The sequence below is a fragment of the Hylobates moloch genome, unplaced genomic scaffold, assembly GCF_009828535.3.
Source record: "Hylobates moloch isolate HMO894 unplaced genomic scaffold, HMol_V3 SCAFFOLD_64, whole genome shotgun sequence".
Taxonomy (NCBI): Eukaryota; Metazoa; Chordata; class Mammalia; order Primates; family Hylobatidae; genus Hylobates; species Hylobates moloch.
Window position 1 is genome coordinate 72884 of NW_026652339.1, and position 20303 is coordinate 93186.

General features: G+C 46.0%; 1 protein-coding gene across 1 annotated transcript in view; it reads left to right on the forward strand.

Annotated features, from left to right (window-relative positions):
- The window catches only part of LOC116463785 (E3 ubiquitin-protein ligase RNF213), a 77852-nt gene extending 72704 nt beyond the window's left edge, over positions 1-5148 (forward strand). Inside the window, exon 50 of the mRNA XM_032147048.2 lies at positions 2767-5148. Within this exon, the coding sequence (XP_032002939.1) occupies positions 2767-2920 (154 nt within the window). The 3' untranslated portion in view covers positions 2921-5148. The remainder of the gene's footprint in view (positions 1-2766) is intronic.
- The last annotated feature ends 15155 nt before the right edge of the window (positions 5149-20303 follow it).

Here is a 20303-nt window from a genome sequence, read left to right on the forward strand (position 1 = left end):
AATTTTTGTATTTTTAGTAGAGACAGTTTCACTGCGTTGGCCAGGCTGGTCTCGAACTCCCGGCCTCAAGTGATCTGCCCTCCTTGGCCTCTCGAAGTGCTAGAATGAAAAGGCGCGAGCCACTACACCCAGCCTAAAAGTCATATATTCTACTTTTAACAAGTAGACTATGTCAAATAGAGGTACACTTTAAATTTGATAGAAAAAGCTACCTTAGGCCGGGTGTGGAGGCTTACCCTGTAATCCCAGCACTCTGGGAGGCCGAGGTGGGTGGATCACCTGAGGTCAGGAGTTCAAGACCAGCCTGGCCAACTGGTGAAACTGTGTTTCTACTAAAAATACAAAAATTAACCAGGCGTGGTGGTACACGCCTGTAGTCCCACCTACTCAGGAGGCTGAGGCAGGAAAATTGCTTTAACCTGGGAGGTGGAGATTGCAGTGAGCTGAGATCGCACCACTGCACTCCAGCCTGAGCAACAGAGGGAGACTTCATCTCAAAAAAAAAAAAGAATAGAAAAAGCTATACCAATGTATACAGTGTATGAGAATATTCAACATTGGATATTATCCATCTTTTACATAGTTGCCAATCTAATGGCCAAAATGGTATCTCATTTTCACTTGTATTTCTCCATTTACCATGAGGCTGAACGTGTTTTTTATATTTATCCATTTGTATATCATCCTCTGAATTGCCTTTATTTTTTATTTTTTGAGACAGTGTCTCACTCTCACCCAGGCTGGAGTGCAGTGGCACAATCTTGGCTTACTGCAACCGCTGCCTTCTGGGTTCAATCGATTCTCCTGCCTCAGCCTCCCTAGTAGCTGGGATTACAAGTGCCAACCACCATGCCCAGCTAATTTTTTGTATTTTAGTATAGAGACGGGGTTTCTCCATGTTGGCTAGGCTGGTCTCGAACTCCTGACCTCAAGTGATCCACAAGCTTTGGCCACCACACCCAGCCTAAATTACCTCTTAATATCTTTTTCTCTTGCGCTTTGTCTCCGTGATGGTTGTGACAGCTCTTTGCATAGAACAGGGGTTCATCTTCTATGCCGTGTGCCACAGTGCTCTATTTCAGCCTTTAATTTTATGAAGTCAAAGCTGACAGAATTTTCCTAAAAGGGTTTCTATACAAAAACACTTACTAGGATCTTCCTTATCCCAGGATTATAAACTAGCCTTTTTTTTTTTTTTTCTTTTTTTGAGATGGATTCTTGCTGTGTCACCCAGGCTAGAGTGCAATGGTGTGATCTCAGCTCACTGCAACCTCTGCCTCCTGGGTTCAAGCGATTCTTCTGCCTCAGCCTCCCGAGTAGCTGGGACTACAGGCATGCATCTGCCCGGCTAATTTTTTTGTATTTTTAGTAGAGACGGGTTTCACCATGTTGACCAGGCTGGTCTCGATCTCCTGACCTCAAGTGATCTGCCCGCCTCGGCCTCCCAAAGTGCTAGGATTACATGAGTGAGCCACCGCGCCCGGCCTGTCCTCTCTCTTTTTGTGCTTTCACATACTTGTTTTATTCACCAGTTTATGTTTAGGTGTAAAGTAAGGATTTAACTTGATGTTTTCCTGACTAGATCATCAAACTCCAGTCTTCCTCACCAATATGTTTCCTATTTGCTATCTTCCTCCATTATGCTATGTGGCATATACTACATACATTTATGTTCTTTCAACTTATTCAACAAGTCTTTACTAGCCTGTGCTTTTCATGTAGATAAAAAAGATCCCTTTCCTAGAGAATTTCCAGTCTTTGTTAATGTGAAACATGTAATAGAATACAAGGTTTTTTGAATGGGGAGGCCTTGTTTATGCAACCCTGTAAATAAACTTCACCTTGCTAGAGGGCCTGAAGTCATGTGAAGGGGCCAGCACAGGGCTTGCTCCGTGGACTTCTGTCGTGTTTGTGTACTGCATGTGGGAAGCAGCAGTCAGGCACCAGAGCCTTGAACCCAGGATGCTAGTCCCAGTTCAGGAGCTCAGGTCATTGACCTGAAACTGCTCCTCAGGATTTCTGGGGTTTTTTTTTTTTTTTTTTTTTTTGAGGCGGAGTCTCACTCTGTTGCCCAGGCTGGAGTGCGGTGGTGCAATCTTGGCTCACTGCAAGCTCCACCTCCTGGGTTCAAGTGATATTCCTGCCTCAGCCTCCCGAGTAGCTGGGATTACAGGCGCCCACCGCCACACCTGGCTAATTTTTTTATTTTTAGTAGAGATGGGGTTTCTCCATGTTGGCTAGGTTGGTCTCAAACTCCTGACTTCAAGTGATCCACCCGCCTCAGCCTCCCAAAGTGCTAGGATTATAGGTGTGAGCCACTGCACCCGGCCTAGGATTTTAAGTCTTAACGAGCATTTTGGTTCTGCTGATGACAACAGGAAAAAGTGACATGAGGGGACTGATTGGTCCCCTTATGTTATATGGGAGACTTTTTTTTTTTGAGACAGGATCTCAAAAATCTGTGGCCCAGGCTGGAGCGCAGTCGTGCAATCTCAGCTTGCTGTAGCCTCCACCTCCTGGGCTTAAGTGGTCCTCCCACCTCAGCCTCCTGAGTAGCTTGGGACTATAGGCATACACCACCATGTGCCTAGCTAATTTTTGTATTTTTGCTAGAGACAGGGTTTCACCACGTTGCCTAGGCTGGTCTTGAACTCCTGAGCTCCACTGATCCACCCACCTCAGCCTCCCACAGTGCTGGGCTTACACACATGAGCCACAGTGCTGAGGAGACTGTTTTAAATGCTCTCTTATTCTTTGGTTTTTCAGCCTGAGAGACACTCTGGTAAGTTACATGGAAACTAAAGAAAGTGAAATTCTTCCTGAAATGGAATCTCAGTTCCCAGAAGAGATACTGCTCGCCAGCTGTGTCTCAGTGTGGAAAACAGCTGCCGTGCTGAAACGGAATCGACAAATGAGATAGAATTATTTCCTCAGCTATCTTTGGATGACTTTGGTGAGAAGACTCCTCTCGCCTCGTCTGCAGCGTGGACTTCATCACGGACTGGTGCCTCTGCATTCAGAAGGAGAGCTGTCAGCATAGCACCAAATTCAAGACCAGGGCGTGCTACATGAGCTGACAGCTTTTTGAAAGCCGAACTGTTTCTGAACCATGTATATACATGTTCTGAAACTTTCTCATCATATTATGAGTACCGTTCATTGGGAGATGACAATGAAGATTAGATGAAATTGGAAATAAAGCAACATTGTTTACGTTCCAGGAGACACGTAGCTCAGCCACACACCCAGTAATGATCTGTGCCCGCTCACCTCTGGCACTCCCCACCCCCCCCTTTTTTTTTTTCTAATTCTGTACTCACAAAAGAGATTCTCATTTTCTTCTTTCTTCCATTCCCTTAAATTCTGAGTATTTTACATATATTTCTGGGTTCCCAAGATGATGTGAAAAACTACCAGACTGTTTTTTGTCTTCTCACAAAGACAAGAAAAATCAGGGCATTTTGTGAGTGCCTTAAGATCAAACTAACAAGATCTGACCCGCACCCTCACAATGAGTCACTGCCCCACTTCAGAGGGTAAGAGCCAAAAGCCTCATTGTGAAAAGCACTGGACATGGACCAGGGACACCGTCAGGACCTTGGTTTTCTCACGCGTAAAATGGAGAGTGGATTAATCGCCAAAGATTCTTCTGATCTGATATTTTGAAATTATAAGAGAAACTAGATGACTGTAAACTTGGTCACAGGCCTGGTTCTGGCAGTTCTTTGGGGACTTTTTTTCTAGCATTATGCCAAATAAACATGCAGTCTCAGTGTGCTCTCACGTGTATGAATATCTAGTCCTCTCTGTGGTTCTCAGCCAAGACATAAAAACTAGGACTCAGAGCGCATACAAAACCAGTTATGTTTCAGAAAGAGGGAAGAGAGTCCCCGAGCCCAGATCTTGTGCTGCTTTTCTCACTGAAGTGTTGCCTTTTTTCTTTCCAAAATCTGCTTTGATACTTAGGACCTCTCTGGACTAATTTCTCTTCCTAGACAGCTCAGCACAGCTATTGATATGTTAGAGGCAGTATCCTTAATATTCATTCTAAATGAGTTAACGACTTAACCTGAAATTGGGCCTAAGGAGTGAGAGCTACAAAAATACAAAATGCTTGTCCAGGACTCAGCTATGCATACCTTGAGCAGCGCTGGCAAGAGGCACGGAAGGAACTGTGCTCCGTTCTCCTCACTGTGATGGTGCCGCCACAGTGTCTGATGAAGGGCAGAGTGACCCAGACTGCAGGCAGTAACTGACTTCACACAGTCCCTGGCATTTAGTCATCTGTGATTGTTTTATCACTCTGGACTGTGCAGAGCCACCTGCCACCGAGATCTGCATTCCAACTGCCTATGAATGCGTGTGGGGGCCGGGGGCTGGCTTGCCATTCTGACTACCTATGAACGGGTGTGGGGGCCAGGGGCTGGCTTGCTGACGTCTTCAACTTGAGCTCCTTTGATAACTCAGAGCTAGCCGTCAGGTGGCAGCTCACACCCAGACTCACTGGCCACACCTCAGCAGGACCCAGACTCACTGGCCACACCTCAGCACGGGGGAGTCGAGTGTCAGTCTCTTTCTGTGAAGGCTTTTTTTTCCTTTGGCCTGGGAATTTTTCCCATTTTTATGAAGGGGTTTTCAATTGTTTCATTTTGTATGCTGTGCTTCAAAGCCTTAACTGTCAAATCTTACATTATCTTGTTTGTACAGAAATATACTGGCCTAGCAGTGGCAAAAAAAAAAAAAAAAGTGAATTTTATTTTACTTGTCATACCTGTCTTAATAAACTGGAGTTTTGCTGCTAAAGAACCCTTCTCTCTGGGGGCAGAGCTTCTATTTATGGCACATAGACATCAACTAGGCTTTTGGGAATCGTTTGTGGAAATGTCCTTTAGAAGCACCCATGAAGTAGTATGTTCAGACTGTGCACACAGAAAACATGCTCTGCCTTCGAATGTGAGGTGGTAGACTTTTCCTCTGGACAAAATGACAGCAGCCTGGCGACTCCACAGTGGAGTTGAGCGCCACTCCCTGTAGCCGATCTGGGACTGAAACGCTTACACCTCTGCCTCAGAGAGGAGTCCCCCATGCCCGCCTGAAATGACTTCACTGGAAACAGCAGGGCTGCAGCTAATAGGAGTACAGGTAGGAGCTAACTAACTTCACCCAGGAGTCCACTTGTGGGGTAAGAGATAAACAGTAAGTCTTCCAGGAGCCCACTGACGTTTGAGTGCTAAAAATGCCCCTTTAGGGGGAAAACTGCATTTTCTCTTCCAAAAAGGAAAGGTTCTTCCAGGCGAGAAACCTGTGGTCTGGAATCACAGCGAGAAGAAGTGGCATGCTGGCCTGCACCGGAAGACTCACTTTGTCTGCCCTGTGCCAGCCTCATCTCACCCTGCAGGTCCTGTTTCTGCCATGGATGCCTCATCACCAACCCTGACCTGCCCCCTCCCAACCCTTTATGCATCCTCACTCCCACTCATACCCGCCTCCCTGGATAGTTCCCTGCTGCAGAGTTCTTTCTGCTTTCAGCCCTACCTTGGTGGTGATTTACCTGAAAATCTTCACAACTGATCATTATCTCCTTGTCTTCCAGACCTGACTGAAAAAATTAGGTGTGCACACCCGTAATCCCAGCTACTTGGGAGGCTGAGGTGTGAGGATTGCTTGAGCCTGGGAGTTTGAGGCTGCAGTGAGCTATGATTGCATCACTGCACTCCAATCTGGGTGACAGAGTGAGACCCTGTCTCAAAAAAATAAAAATAACATAAGGACCTTATTGTATGTGCAAATTATTTGCCTTTCATTAATAGTTATAAGACTTTGTTCATGTGTTAACTGAGAAGGCCCTGAGTTATTTCAGTTATTCCTGTATGTTCAGGCAATTCCAATTTAGAACCAAACTTCCAGTGATAAATATTGGGAAGAAAATGACAGCTCAGGGCCATTTTCTTAGGTAAAGCCACTCAAGTCTAGCCATGCGCACAGGCACTAGTGTGCTGAAGGAAAACACCTCTGATTTGATACATAAAGTGTGAAGGTTGCATAAACTGGGGAGGTGGCCGGAGAAAACCTGAGCCTCGAGCTGAGTAACCATCCAAGCCATGATTAGCATTTATATTGCATTCTGCATTTTTCTCATCCCATCACCTTCGTTAAGTTCAACCGTTACCATTACGAATCCTGTTTCCAGCTGGAAAAACAAGCACCAGGAAAGTGCATCCCCCCGCCCCCCCCCCTAGCAACTTTGGTCAGAAGTCACACCTAATCACCCTCTCTGCGGGATACGCGGGGGATAGCCCTTTTGAGGAGGTGGGGTTGTATGCGAAAGCAACCTGGGGCCAAAGCAGGAGGAAGCTGGAGAGGCTGGAGGGGCCTGGGGTCCAGCAAGTGCTCCACCAGGCTGCCCCTGCTCAGGTGCTCCACCAGGCTGCCCCTGCTCAGGTGCTCCACCAGGCTGCCCCTGCTCAGGTGCTCCACCAGGCTGCCCCTGCTCAGGTGCTCCACAGCCCATAAAAAATGCCTTCAGCCCTGCTGTGCTTCCCCTCACACCTAAACTTACTAAAAGGGTCCTACCTTCCCCAGTATTCCTTCATGATCACTGCTACCTGTGCCCTGAAAAACAACAGAACCTCAACCCAGAGGACAGCCACTTCCTCAGAACCCACGATCTTTGCCCCATTGCCACAGGTCCATGAGTGACTCCTAATGACCAAATCCAAGGGCTCCTTCGCCCTGAGCACTCTGGAACCCAACAAAGCCGACACACAGCCCAGCCCAAATGGGCCTGAGTGTGGGTCCTGGCTCTCCCATTTGCCAGCTCTACAGCCATGGCAAGAGGCTCAACCTCTCTAAGCTTCAGTTTCCTCGTCTGTGAAATATCTGTCAGTGCTCTTAAGGGAGGAGACCACCCTTCATATTGTCTTACGCCCAATTTCTGCCTCCAAAGACAGAAGTAAAAACTAAAAGGCAGAAATGAAATCTACAAGCAGACAGCCTGGCGCCACACCCTGGGCCTGGTAGTTAAAGATCGACCCCTGACCTAATTGGTTATGTTATGTATAGATTACAGACAGTGTATAGAAAAGCACTGTGAAAATCCCTGTCCTGTTCCCTTCTAATTACTGGTACATGCAGCCCCCAGTCACGTACCCCTTGCTTGCTCAATCGAGACTCTCTCACACGGACCCCCTGAAAGTTGTGAGCCCTGAAAAGGGCCAGGAATTTCTCACTCTGGGAGCTCAGTTGTTGGAGACGTGAGTCTTACCGAAGCTCCCGGCTGAATAAAGCCCTTCTTTAACTCGGTGTCTGAGGGGTTTTGTCTGCGGTTTGTCCTGCTACATTTCTTGGTTACCTGACCAGGAATCGAGGTGATTAACGGATGGTCCAGGCAGCCCCTTAGGCAGCTTAGGCCTGCCCTATGGAGCATTCCTGTGGGGGACTCCAGCCAGCTTGAGTGATGCGGATCCTGAGAGCGCTCTCGGGTAGGCAATTGCCCCAGTGGAATGCCTGGCCAGAGCAGCGCATGGCAGGCCCCCGAGAGGGATCAACGCAGTGGAACGCCTGGCCAGAGCGGCGCATGGCAGGCCCCCGAGAAGGATCAATGCAGTGGCTGAACACCAGGAAGGAACTGCCACTTGGAGTCCGGACATCTGAAACTTGGTAAGGCTGGTCGTTGGAACTTGCCCACTCCATTTGAGTGGAAGCGTGGCCTGATCACCCACGGCGTGCCTGTACTGGCACTTTGGTTTTTGTTTTTGACTTGACTTGGATTGCGTAATACTTTGGTTTTGGTTTTGACCTGGCTTGGATTTCCTGATACTCTGATTTTGGTTTTGATTCTGGTTTGGTGTAAACTGTAAAAGTGTGTGTGTGCCCTTTTTACCTGTTCTTTGTTTTGTAGTATGCGTGTAGGGTGAGCATGATGTTTTGTCTCGAAGAAGCATGGGTCAAGCACAATGTAAGCCCACCCCACTAGGAACTATGCTGAAAAATTTCAAGAAAGGATTTAAGGGAGACTATGGAGTACTATGACACCAGGAAAACTTAAAACTTTGTGTAAGATACACTGGCCAGCATTAGAGGTAGGTTAGCCATCAGAAGGAAGCCTGGACAGGTCCCTTGTTTCAAAGGTATGGCACAAGGTAACCTGTAAGCCAGGGTACCCAAACCAGTTCCGGTACATAGACACTTGGTTACAGCTGGTTTTAGACTCCCCACCCGCCCGCCCCAACAGTGGTTGAGAGAACAACAGCATAAGCGGCTGGCAGAGGCGAGGAAAGACCAGCAGAGAGAAAGAGGAAGAGACAGACAAAGAGGGAGTCAAAGACAGAAAGAGACAGAGGCAAAAGGAAAGTCAAAGAGAAAGAAAAACAATAGGGAAAGAAAAAAAAGAGATACATATACAAGTAGTAAGAAAAAAAAAACAACACTGTGCCCTATTCCTTTAAAAGCCAAGATAAATTTAAAACCTATAATTGATCATTGAAGGTATTCTCCATAACCCTATAACACTCCAGTACCACTTTGTTGTCAGTGTAAACAAGGGCATATCCCGAAAGCACTGAGGCCTTCCTATCAACAATCCGTAACCCAGTAACCCATGGATGGCCCAAATGCATTCAATCTGTAGCAGCAACTGCTTTGCTAACAGAGAAAAGTTAAAAAATAACTTTTAGAGGAAACTTCATTGTGAGCACACCTCACCAGTTCAGAAGTATCCTAAGGAAAAAAAAAAAAAGGATGATTTAACATTAACTACTGAAAATTCTCTTAACCCAGCAGGTTTCCTAACAGGGGATCTAAATCTTAATTACCATACAAAGGCCCGACCAGACCTAGGAAGAACTCCCTTCAGGACAGGATGATCTATGGTTCCTCCCAAGTAATTAAAGGAAAAAAAAAAAGCCATCTATACCAATTCTAAGTTAATTTGGACAAAACAAGGTCTTACTAATAGCAAAGGATAATTAAAATCCCCAGCTTACAAGGTTTTCAACAAAAGTAAAACTTGCTAAAAGTTAACAGTGTAACATGTATTATAGTAACTTCTAATCTTGTGGCCTTAGTCTAGTCCACAGACATAAAAGAAGTTCGCTTTGGAAAAGAATGGTTATCATCTTCGGGAAAAAAAAAAGGCGGCCGGGCGTGGTGGCTCACGCTTGTAATCCCAGCACTTTGGGAGGCCGAGGCGGGCGGATCACGAGGTCAGGAGATCGAGACCGCGGTGAAACCCCGTCTCTACTAAAAATACAAAAAAAAATTAGCCGGGCATGGTGGTGGGCACCTGTAGTCCCAGCTACTCGGAGAGGCTGAGGCAGGAGAATGGCGTGAACCCGGGAGGCGGAGCTTGCAGTGAGCCGAGATTGGGCCACTGCACTCCAGCCTGGGCGACAGAGCGAGACTCCGTCTCAAAAAAAGGAAAAAAGGGGGGGGTGGGGAAAGAATTTACGTAAAAAGAGTGTTATATGGTAAATTCTTGCCCTGAAATAAATTAACTGGTTGTTTAAAGAAATGTTTGTAATAAGTCAGAAAGTTGAGGTATGTCGAAGAATTGTCTGCGAAAGTCGTGAAAGACAAAAATGTTATAAAAAATTATGCAAGAAATGTTGTATAATTTAAAAGTAACTAGGCCTCCTAAATGTAAAACTATTGGGAAAAAAAACCAGTTTATGTGCAAGTGTCAGGCCTCTGAGCCCAAGCTAAGCCATCCCCTGTGACCTGCACATATACATACAGATGGCCTGAAGCAACTGAAGATCCACAAAAGTGAAAATAGCCTTAACTGACGACATTCCACCATTGTGATTTGTTTCTGCCCCATCCTAACTGATCAAAGTACTTTGTAATCTCCCCAACCCTTAAGAAGCTTCTTTGTAATTTCCCCCACCCTTAAGAAGGTTCTTTGTAATCTCCCCTACCTTTAAAGAAGGTTCTTCGTAATTCTTTGTAATCCCACCCTTGAGAATGTGCTTTGTGAGATCCACCCCCTGCCTGCAAAACACTGCTCCTAACTCCACCGCCTATCCCAAACCTACAAGAACTAATGATAATCCCACCACATTTTGCTGACTCTCTTTTCGGACTCAGCCCACTTGCACCCAGGTGAAATAAACAGCCTTATTGCTCACACAAAGCCTGTTTGGTGGTCTCTTCACACAGATGCGCGTGACATTTGGTACCGAAGACCCGGGACGGGAGTACTCCTTCTGGAGACCGGTCCCTATCCTCGCCCTCACTCCATGAGGAGATCCACGTATGACCTCGGGTCCTCAGACCAACCAGCCCAAGGAACATCTCACGAATTTCAAATCGGGTAAGCGGTCTTTTCACTCTCTTCTCCAGCCTCTCTTGCTACCCTTCAATCTCCCTGTCCTTCCAATTCCAGTGCTTTTTCCTCTCTAGTGGAGACAAAGTAGAGACAAAGGAGACACATTTTATCCGTGGACCCAAAACTCCGGCGCCAGTCACGGACTCGGGAAGACAGTCTTCCCTTGGCGTTTAATCACTGCAGGGACGCCTGCCTGATTATTCACCCACACTCCATTGGTGTCTAATCCCCACCGTTCCAGAATAAAGCTGTGTCCGTCAGACAGCCAGCGCGATATCTCCTCTTCCTCCTGGAAGTGGCAAGTACTCTCCCCTACTTCCCTTAAACTCACATTTCTGAAGAACAATAACCTTTATGAGCCTAATACATCCCTTCATTCTATTAGGTCTATCCATCCTTACCCTACTCTTTGCAACAGGGCTTTACGCAGTCACCCCCACTACTTGGACTGCACCCCAAAAACTTGTCATCCCTACTATCTTCTGTCTAATCATACTCCTATTCACCATTCTCAACTACTCATAAATAACCTGCTCTTATTTACACTGCCCGTTTACATTGTTTCTCCAAGACATCACTGCTGATATCTCCTGGTGATATCCCCAAACCGCCACTCTTGACTCCTGCTTGGAGTGGATAGATGATCTTTGGTGACAGGGCACCCTCCAATACTTCCGCCCTGATGAAGTTCTATTCTTTACTTTTATACTCAATCTTACTCGCATTCCCATTCTTATGGCACTCTCTACCTCTCCCCAGTTACCTCCAGCATCCTATCAATCTCACCCACTCCCTCCTCACTACCTCCAATCCTTCTCTAGCAAAGAATTGTTAGCTATGCGTTTCCCTTTCTTCCTGCTTTTACACAGCCATCCCTGCTCTACAGGCCAACTGGGCTACCTGTCCTGTCTCCCTGCACCTCAGAACCTCCTTTAATAGCCCTCATCTTTACCCGCCTGAGGAACTTCTTTATTTTCTAGATAGATTTGGTGAGAACTCCCCAGACATTTCACATCAACAGGCTGTCACACTTCTCCGCATCTACTTACGGCACCTTTCTCCTTATGCCAGTTCCATCCCCCCCATATTTGGACCCCTAACCACACAAACAACCATCCCTGTTGCCGCTCCTTTATGCATCTCCCGACAACAGCCTACTGGAATTCCTTTAGGCAACCTTCCACTGTCCAAATGTTCCTTTACTCTTTATCTCCAGAACCCAGCCACACATGTTACCAAACAGATGGGAGCATTCCAACTTCGCATTACTGACAAGCCCTCTATCATTACTGACAAACTAAAAAACATTGGCAGTCGCTATTGTTTAGGAAGACACCTACCCTGCATCTCACTCCATCCTTGGCTACCCTCCCCAGCTCGTCTGAATCTCCTCCTAGCCCCTCCTCTTGCTCATACCGAGCCCCATGAATAGCAGTGAAAGGTTACTCGTAGACACTATGCGCTTTATCATACACCAGGAGAACTGAACCCCTCCCTCTACGCAGTTGCACCATCAATCCCCATTATAATCTCTAACGGCTGCTGCCCTTGCTGGACCTCCAGGATTCTGGGTGCAGGATTCCTCTTTGAGTTCACCCTCTCACCTTGCCACTTTACATTTCCAGTTCTGCCTGACACAAGGTCTCTTTTTAAGTGGCTCTTCCACCTACATGTGCCTACCTGCCAACTGGACGGGCACATGTACTCTAGTCTTCCTTACCTCCAAAATCCAGTTTGCAGATGGGAACAAACAACTGCCTGTCCCCCTCATGACATCAACACAACAAAAAAGAGTCATCTCACTAATCCCTTTACTTGTGGGTCTACTTTCTGCCTCCACTATTGCACTTGGAACTGGAATAGCAGGCATCTCAACCTCTGTCACAACAGTCTGCAGCCTCTCTAATGACTTCTCTGCTCGCACTACAGACAGATCACAAACTTCATCTGTTCTCCAAGCCCAGGTTGACTCTTTAGCTGCAGTTGTCCTCCACAACGGCCAACGCCTCGATTTACTCACTGCTGAAAAAGGAGGACTCTGTATATTTTTAAATGAAGAGTGTTGTTTTTACCTAAATCATTCTGGCCTGATGTATGACAACATAAAAAAACTCAAGGATAGAGCCCCAAAACTCGCCAGCCAAGCAAACAATAACGTTGAACCCCCTTGGACACTCTTTAATTGGACGTCCTGGGTACTCCCAATTCTTAGTCCTTTAATACCTATTTTTCTCCTTCTTTTATTCGGACCTTGTGTCTTTCGTTTAGTTTCTCAATTCATACAAAATCACATCTAGGCCATCATCAATAATTCTATATGACAAATGCTCCTTCTAACAACACCACAATATCACCCCTTACCCCAAAATCTTTTTTCAGTTGAATTTCTCCCACTGTAGGTTCCCACACCGCCCCTGATCCTGCTCGAAGCAGCCCTGAGAAACATCGCCCATTATCTCTCCATACTACCCCCCAAATTTTTCACCGCTCCAAAACTTCACCACTACTTTGTTTTGCTTTTCTTATTAATATAAAACAGGAATGTCAGCCCTCTGAGCCCAAGCTAAGCCATCATATCCCCTGTGACCTGCACAGATACATCCAGACGGCCTGAAGCAACTGAAGATCCACAAAAGAAGTGAAAATATCCTTAACTGGTGACACTCCACCACTGTGATTTGTTTCTGCCCCATCCTAACTGATCAATGTACTTTGTAATCTCCCCCACCCTTAAGAAGGTTCTTTGTAATTCTCCCCACCCTTGAGAGTGTACTTTGTGAGATCCACCCCCTGCCCACAAAACATTGCTCCTAATTCCACTGCCTATCCCAAACCTACGAGAACTAATGATAATCCCACCACCCTTTGCTGACTCTTTTCGGACTCAGCCCACCTGCACCCAGGTAAAATAAACAGCCTTGTTGCTCACACAAAGCCTGTTTGGTGGTCTCTTCACACGGACACGCTGACACAAGGTGTATAAGAAAAGTAAATATACCTTTGGTAAAAGGATTATAAGAAGGCATAAGAATGTACATTTTTACCTAGATTAAAAGGTTAAAAATTTTTTTGAAGGTTTAAGCAAGTTTTAAAACGTTAATTATAAAAAAAATTGTGTGTAAACAATATTAGCTAAAGTTAAAGGGGTATCATCCAGGTTTTCTGTGAACTGGACATTAAAGTAAAAACACAATGGGTTTTTCTTAAAGCACTAACTTACTCTTTAACAAAGATTATAAAAGGTTAAAAAGAGTCTATAAAAATCTTATGGTCTGACATTAAAAATTGAATGAATATGCATACAAAGTTTTATCAAAACTAAGTTTAACATTAATAGCACGCTAATATAAAGGTGAAATTTAGCTTATCCGGTATAAAAATCATACAGAAAGCATTATTAAATATAAAATAGTGTTTGGCTTTCTTTGGTTTAAAAACTAACAAAAATAGGTGCTAAAGGAAATTTCTCAGTAAAAAGGCACCAAAGACTATGAAGTCCACTCTTGATGTCCCCACATTTGAAACAAAAAGTCAGTTTCTTAGAAATTATGTACTTGGTTTATCTTCCACTTTCCTTTCCCTCAAAACTAAAAGTCTTTTAGCACAGGTACCACCCCTAGAATTTCCAGTAAACCAGCACCAGCCTGAAGATCACCTTCTTATCAAAGGGAGGAAAGAAAACAAACTAGCCTAGGAAGGACCCTACCTTGTGCTGCTAACCACCGAGACTGCTGTTTGTACAGCGGAAAACGGAGGGACTCATCACGCCCGAGTCAAAGCTCCACCCCCTCCGGAGTAGTGGGCCACAGTCCCAGGGGAAAATCCTACCAAACTAAAGCTAAGAAAAATTTAACTCTTTTATCTATTCTATTACTCTTTCTTCTTTGCTCGCTCTATTGCTGACCATCTGGTTATTAACATAACCAAGTGGATTTTGCCTGAAACTACTGCATTGAATGCTTGCCTTGTTACACCTTGTGGGGACTTGCCAAGTCAAAGACAGCTCTCGACTTCAGAAAAGTATCTCTGTCCCTCCTGACTCTCCTCAGACTGGGCATTAGTAAATTAGTACCATTTAATCGGGGGAAATTTCGATAAAGACTCCAGTGTTAACCAGGAGTCTTGCTCCCCAGTGCAGAGCTTTTATGCTGTAGTTGGGCCAACATTCTGTGGACCACTAAAGAGCAAGGATGGACTGCCCCAACCGGTTTCTGTAATTTCCCAAAATCATACATTTATTTTACTAGAGGATCATAGAAGTTAAAAACTTAAAACAAGCTTTGGCAATTAAGACAGCATACCAAGATGCAAATGCCTGGTTGTAATGGATCAAATATTCCATCCGCACGTTAAACAAAAGCAACTGTTATGCTTGTGCACATGACAGGCCAGAGGCCCAGACTGTCCCCTTTCCACTAAGGTGGTCCTCTAGTCGACCAGGTGTGGGCTGCATGGTGGCTCTTTTCCAGGATTCTACAGCCTGGAGTAATAAGTCGTGCCAAGCTCTCTCTGCTATATCCCAAAGTCTGGCACCCTGCAGGTCAGCCCCCGAGGGCCATCCAGCCTCTGTCTCCCAACACTAAGTTCACTTCATGTCTCTCACAACAGGGAGGAAACTTAGCATTCCTTGGAGACCTGAAGGGATGCAGTGAGCTTAAAAATGTTCAAGAGCTTATCAATCAGTCAGCCCTTGTTCATCCCTGAGCGGATGTGTAGTAGTATTGTGGTGGACCTTTACTGGGCACTCTGCCAAATAACAGGAGTGGCACTTGTACTTTAGTCCAATTGGCTATCCCTTTCACCCTGGCATTTCATCAACCAGAGGAAGGAAAAATAAGACATCGTAAAGCGAGAGAAGCCCCTTATGGGTCTTTCGACTCTCACATCCATTTAGACGCAACTGGAGTCCCACGGGGAATACCAGATCAATTTAAAACTTGAAATCAAATAGCTGCAGGATTTGAGTCAATATTTATTTGTTAAGTGACAGTTAATAAAAATGTAAATTGGACAAACTACATCTATTACAACCAACAGCAATGAGCTTTTCATGAGTTAAAAGAAAAACTCAAGTTGGCCCCAGCCCTCAGGCTACCCAACCTGACAAAACCCTTTACACCCTATGTGTCAGAAAGAGAAAAAATGCAGTTGGAGTTTTAACCCAGACTGTGGGGCCCTGGCCAAGGCCAGTGGCCTATCTCTCAAAACAACTAGACGGGGTTTCCTAAGGCTGGCCCCCAAATCTAAAAGCCCTGGCAGCAACCGCCCTGTTAGCACAAGAAGCAGATAAACTAACCCTTGGACAAAACCTGAATATAAAGGCCGCCCATGCTGTGGTAACTTTAATGACTACCAAAGGACATCATTGGTTAACAAATGCTAGATTAACCAAGTACCAAAGCTTGCTAAGTGAAAATCCCCACATAACCATTGAAGTTTGCAACACCCTAAACCCCGCCACCTTGCTCCCGATATGAGAGAGCCCAGGTGAACATAAGAGTGTAGAGGTGTTGGACTCAGTTTATTCTAGCAGGCCCAACCTCCGAAACCATCTTTGAACATCAGTAGACTGTGAGCGGTACGTGGACGGGAGCAGCTTCGCCAGCCCCTGCAAAGTGACTCTGAGGAAGACAAGCCCTGCTCCAGTCACACCCGGAAGCTGACTGGTCCACGCACGGCCAAAGCATGAGAAAACTCATCGTGGGACTCATTTTCCTTAAAATTTGGACTTGTACAGTAAGGACTTCAACTGACCTTCCTCAGACTGAGGACTGTTCCCAGTGTATACATCAAGTCACTGAGGTAGGACAAAAAGTTGCTACAGTCCTATTATTTTACGATTAAGTGTACCAGGACTCTAAAAAAAAAAAAAAAAACTTGTTTGTATAATGCTATTCTATGCAAGGTATGTAGCCCAGGAAATGACCAATCTGATGTGTGTTATGACCTATCTGAGTCTCCCATGACCACAGTTTTTGAAATAAGATTAAGGACTGAGGACTGGTAGGGACTCATAAACGATACGAGTAAAGTGTTAACCAAAACAAAAGAAAAAGGGGTGCCCAAACAAGTCACCTTAAAGTTTGATGCCTGTGCTGTCATTAATAGTAATAAATTAAAAATAGAATGTGGTTCCCTTAATTAGAAAAGAGGCTATATGACAAAAAATAAGTACATTTGTCATAAATTAAAACTGTGTGGAAATAAATGTAAATACTGGTCTTGTGTCATTTAGGCTACTTAAATAAAAAAAAGGATCCTGTCCACCTCTGAAAAGGAAAAAGTGGCCCTTCCTGTACCAGTGGTCAGTGTAACCCCTTAGAACTAGTAATAACCAACCCCCTTGATCCTCGCTGGAAAAAAGGGGAGCATGTAACCCTAGGAATCGATGGGGCTGGACGGGATCCTTGAGCAAATATCATGGTTTGAGGAGAAGTTTATAAACGCTCTCCTGAGCCAGTATTTCAAACCTTCTATGATAAACTGAATGTGCCAGTACCGGAAATTCCAGGAAAAACAAGACATTTGTTTTTGCAATTAGCTGAGCATGTAGCCCAGTCTCTCAATGTCACTTCATGTTACGTATGTGGAGGAACTGTAATGGGAGATCAATGGCCATGGGAAGCCCGAGAATTAGTACCTACAGTTGTACCCAGTTCCTGATGAATTCCTGGCTCAAAAGAATCACCCTGATAACTTCTGGGTCCTAAAAGCCCCAATCATTAGACAATACTGTATATAGCAAGAGTGGGGAAGGACTTCACCTGGGAAGACTCAGCTGCTTTAGGCAAAAACTGTACACTACTACTACAAAAACAGCCACCTAGTGGAGTTCAAACCACACTAAGAAAAATCCATTTAGTAAATTCCCAAAGTTGCAAAACGTGTGAATCCACCCGGAGTCCCACAGAGACTAGACAGCCCCCACTGGATTATACTGGATATGTGGGCATAGAGCTTACACCAAATTACCCGACCAGTGGGCAGGTGGTCATGTTATTGGCACTATTAAACCATCTTTCTTCCTACTGCCCATAAAGACAGGCAAACTCCTGGGCTTCCCTGTGCTTCCTGCAAAAAGAGAAGCATAGCTATAAAAAAATCAAAAGATAATAAATGGCCCCCTGAAAGAATCATACAATATTACGGGCCTGGTAATTAGGCACAAGATGGCTCATAGGGATACCCGACCCCCATTTACATGCTCAACTGAATCATACAGTTACAAGCTGTCTTAGAAATAACCACTAATAAGACCGGCAGAGCCTTGACTATTCTGGCCTGGCAGGAAACTCAGATGAGTAATGCTATCTATCAAAATAGATTGGCTCTCGACTACTTGCTAGCAGCTGAAGGAGTCTGTAAAAAATTTAACCTTACTAATTGCAATTGCTGTCTACACATAGATGATCGAGAGCAATTAGTTGAAGACATAGTTAGAAATATGACAAAACTGGCACATGTGCCCGTGCAAGTGTGGCATGGATTTGATCCTGGAGCCATGTTTGGAAAATGGTTCCCAGCACTAAAAAGATTTAAAACTCTTATATTAGGAGTTACAATAGAAACTCTTTTGTAGGAGTTACAATTAAAACTCTTATATTAGGAGTTACAATAGAAACCTGCGTTCTGCTCCCTTGTTTGCTACCCGTACTTTCTTCAAATGATAAAAAGCTTCATCGCTACCTTAATTCACCAAAATGCTTCAGCACAACTGTACCATATGAATCACTATCGATCTGTCTTGCAAGAAAACATACGTAGTAAAAATAAAAGTGACAACTCCCACTACTGAGTGAGATTCTCAGAGAGGAGGAATAAGGGAGGAGACCACTCCTCATATTGCCTTACGCCCAATTTCTGCCTCCAAAGAGAGAAGTAAAAACTAAAAGGCAGAAATGAAATCCACAAGCAGATAGCCCTGCACCACACCCTGGGCCTGGTAGTTAAAGACTGGCCCCTGACCTAATTGGTTATGTTCTGTATAGATTACAGACAGTGTATAGAAAAGCACTATGAAAATCCCTGTTCTGTTCTGTTCCGTTCTAATTACCGGTGCATGCAGCCCCCAGTCACGTACCCCCTGCTTGCTCAATCGATCATGACCCTCTCACGCAGACCCCTTAGAGTTGTGAGCCTTGAAAAGGGACAGGAATTGCTCACTCAGGGAGCTCGGTTTTTGGAGAGTTGAGTCTTGCCGAAGCTCCCGACCGAATAAAGCCCTTCTTTCTTTAACTCGGTGTCTGAGGGGTTTTGTCTGCAGCTTGTCCTGCTACGCTCTGGTGGGAAAAGACGCCACAGCAGCAGAGCAGGGTGCGCGGGGTGCAGCGGGTGACGCTCATTCGTTGAAAACTGACCCTGCTTTCAAAGCCTTGTCAGTTCCCAAAGCTGTATGAAGCCTTTCCTGAGCCTCAAACTCTAACTAGAGTCTAATCTCATCTTCTGTATTTTCCCCTTTGTTAGTCCAAACTGCGCCATTTTGTAAGCCCCCTTCCATTTTGCAGACCTTGGTCAAAGTGAAACATTCCACGGGGGTTCGAGCCATGAGAAACAGCCTGCCTCTTAACATATTCTGCTGGGACAAAGTGCGAGGAACACCACATTCTGCCTGAACCACCTCATCCTGGGAACACGTTAACATCTTCCCGAACAGCAAGCCATACTGCCTAGATCCCTCCTGCCCAGGCCTACGAGTACTCCAGCCTGTAATCGCTGGTGGGCTCTGGCATGAAGCTGGTCCCCCCCAGGTGTTTGCAATATACCTGTGTTGCTGTAGAACCGCCCGCGCGCCGGCACTCTCACTCTGCGTCATTCTTTAACCTTCACCTTCCCTTCAAAACCTAACACGCTTGACGTTTATATTCAGACTATTTTATATATATATATATATATATATATATATATACACACACACACACACATATACCCTTCTGAATCCTCCCAGTAGAATATAAAACCACGGGTTAAACTGCTACACTTCAGCTTCACTGGCTGCCTTTCAGAGCTTCAAATACACCAACCTCTTTCCCACCCCGGGACCTTCATGCCAAAGCTGTTCCATTCACCCGCCATGCTCTTTCACTCACCCTTCAGGTGTCTTCAATATCGCCTCTCAGGCCTTTCCCAACCACAAATAAATACACATTCTCCCCACAAATAAATACATATTCTCCCTCACAGTACTTCGCACAACACCTGGCACAGCGAGAGCACTGAACCAACACTCGTTCAACTGAGGAGCACAAGGTAAGAACCAAGACCCCCCAAGGTCGCCCGTACTTTGGTAGGGGAAGCTTTCTGCCCAGCAAGGTCCAACCCAGATGAAACCCATTCCAAGTCTGCAGCCCCGCCGTGAGTCCAGCCCGCTAAACTGTGAAGAATTTAAATACACGACACCTGCCCTCAAAAGCTTGAGGGCACCCCTGAGCTGCCGTCGAGGTGGGGGGCGTCAACGACAGGCGCTCAGTAAGTGCTCCTGAGGCAACCGCCGGGCTGTCCTGGACCTGGTGAATCCTTTCCGGGTTCGGCAAAGGGGGACGCTGACCCGGCCAAGGAGTGGGACAGGCAGTGCTGGACCACCCTTTTCCAAGCGCGGAGATGCCGTGCCCGCCGGCTCTCAACAGGGCGAGCGGCCCTCCAGCCGTGCAGAGCGCAGCGCTTGCAGCGGGGACAGCAGAGGCGGGACGGGCGTCACGGAGTTCCCGGGTCCTCGCGCGGTCACTTACCTGGCCTCAGCTATCCGCTGAAAATGGGCGGACGGACTCCCGGGATCCGAGCCGATATCGCGCGCGGCCCCGCGGAGCAACTTGAAGCCGTGTGCGTGCCTGTGCGTTCACGCAAGGGCTCACCCGGCCGCCACGGGCTTCTGAAGACCCAGGTGGGAAGTGCGGCCCGGGAAAGCGCAAGCATCTCCATGGCAACGAGGGCGGATGGCGCCTGCGCGAGTCACTTCCGGAAGTGACATGCGGGCGGGGTG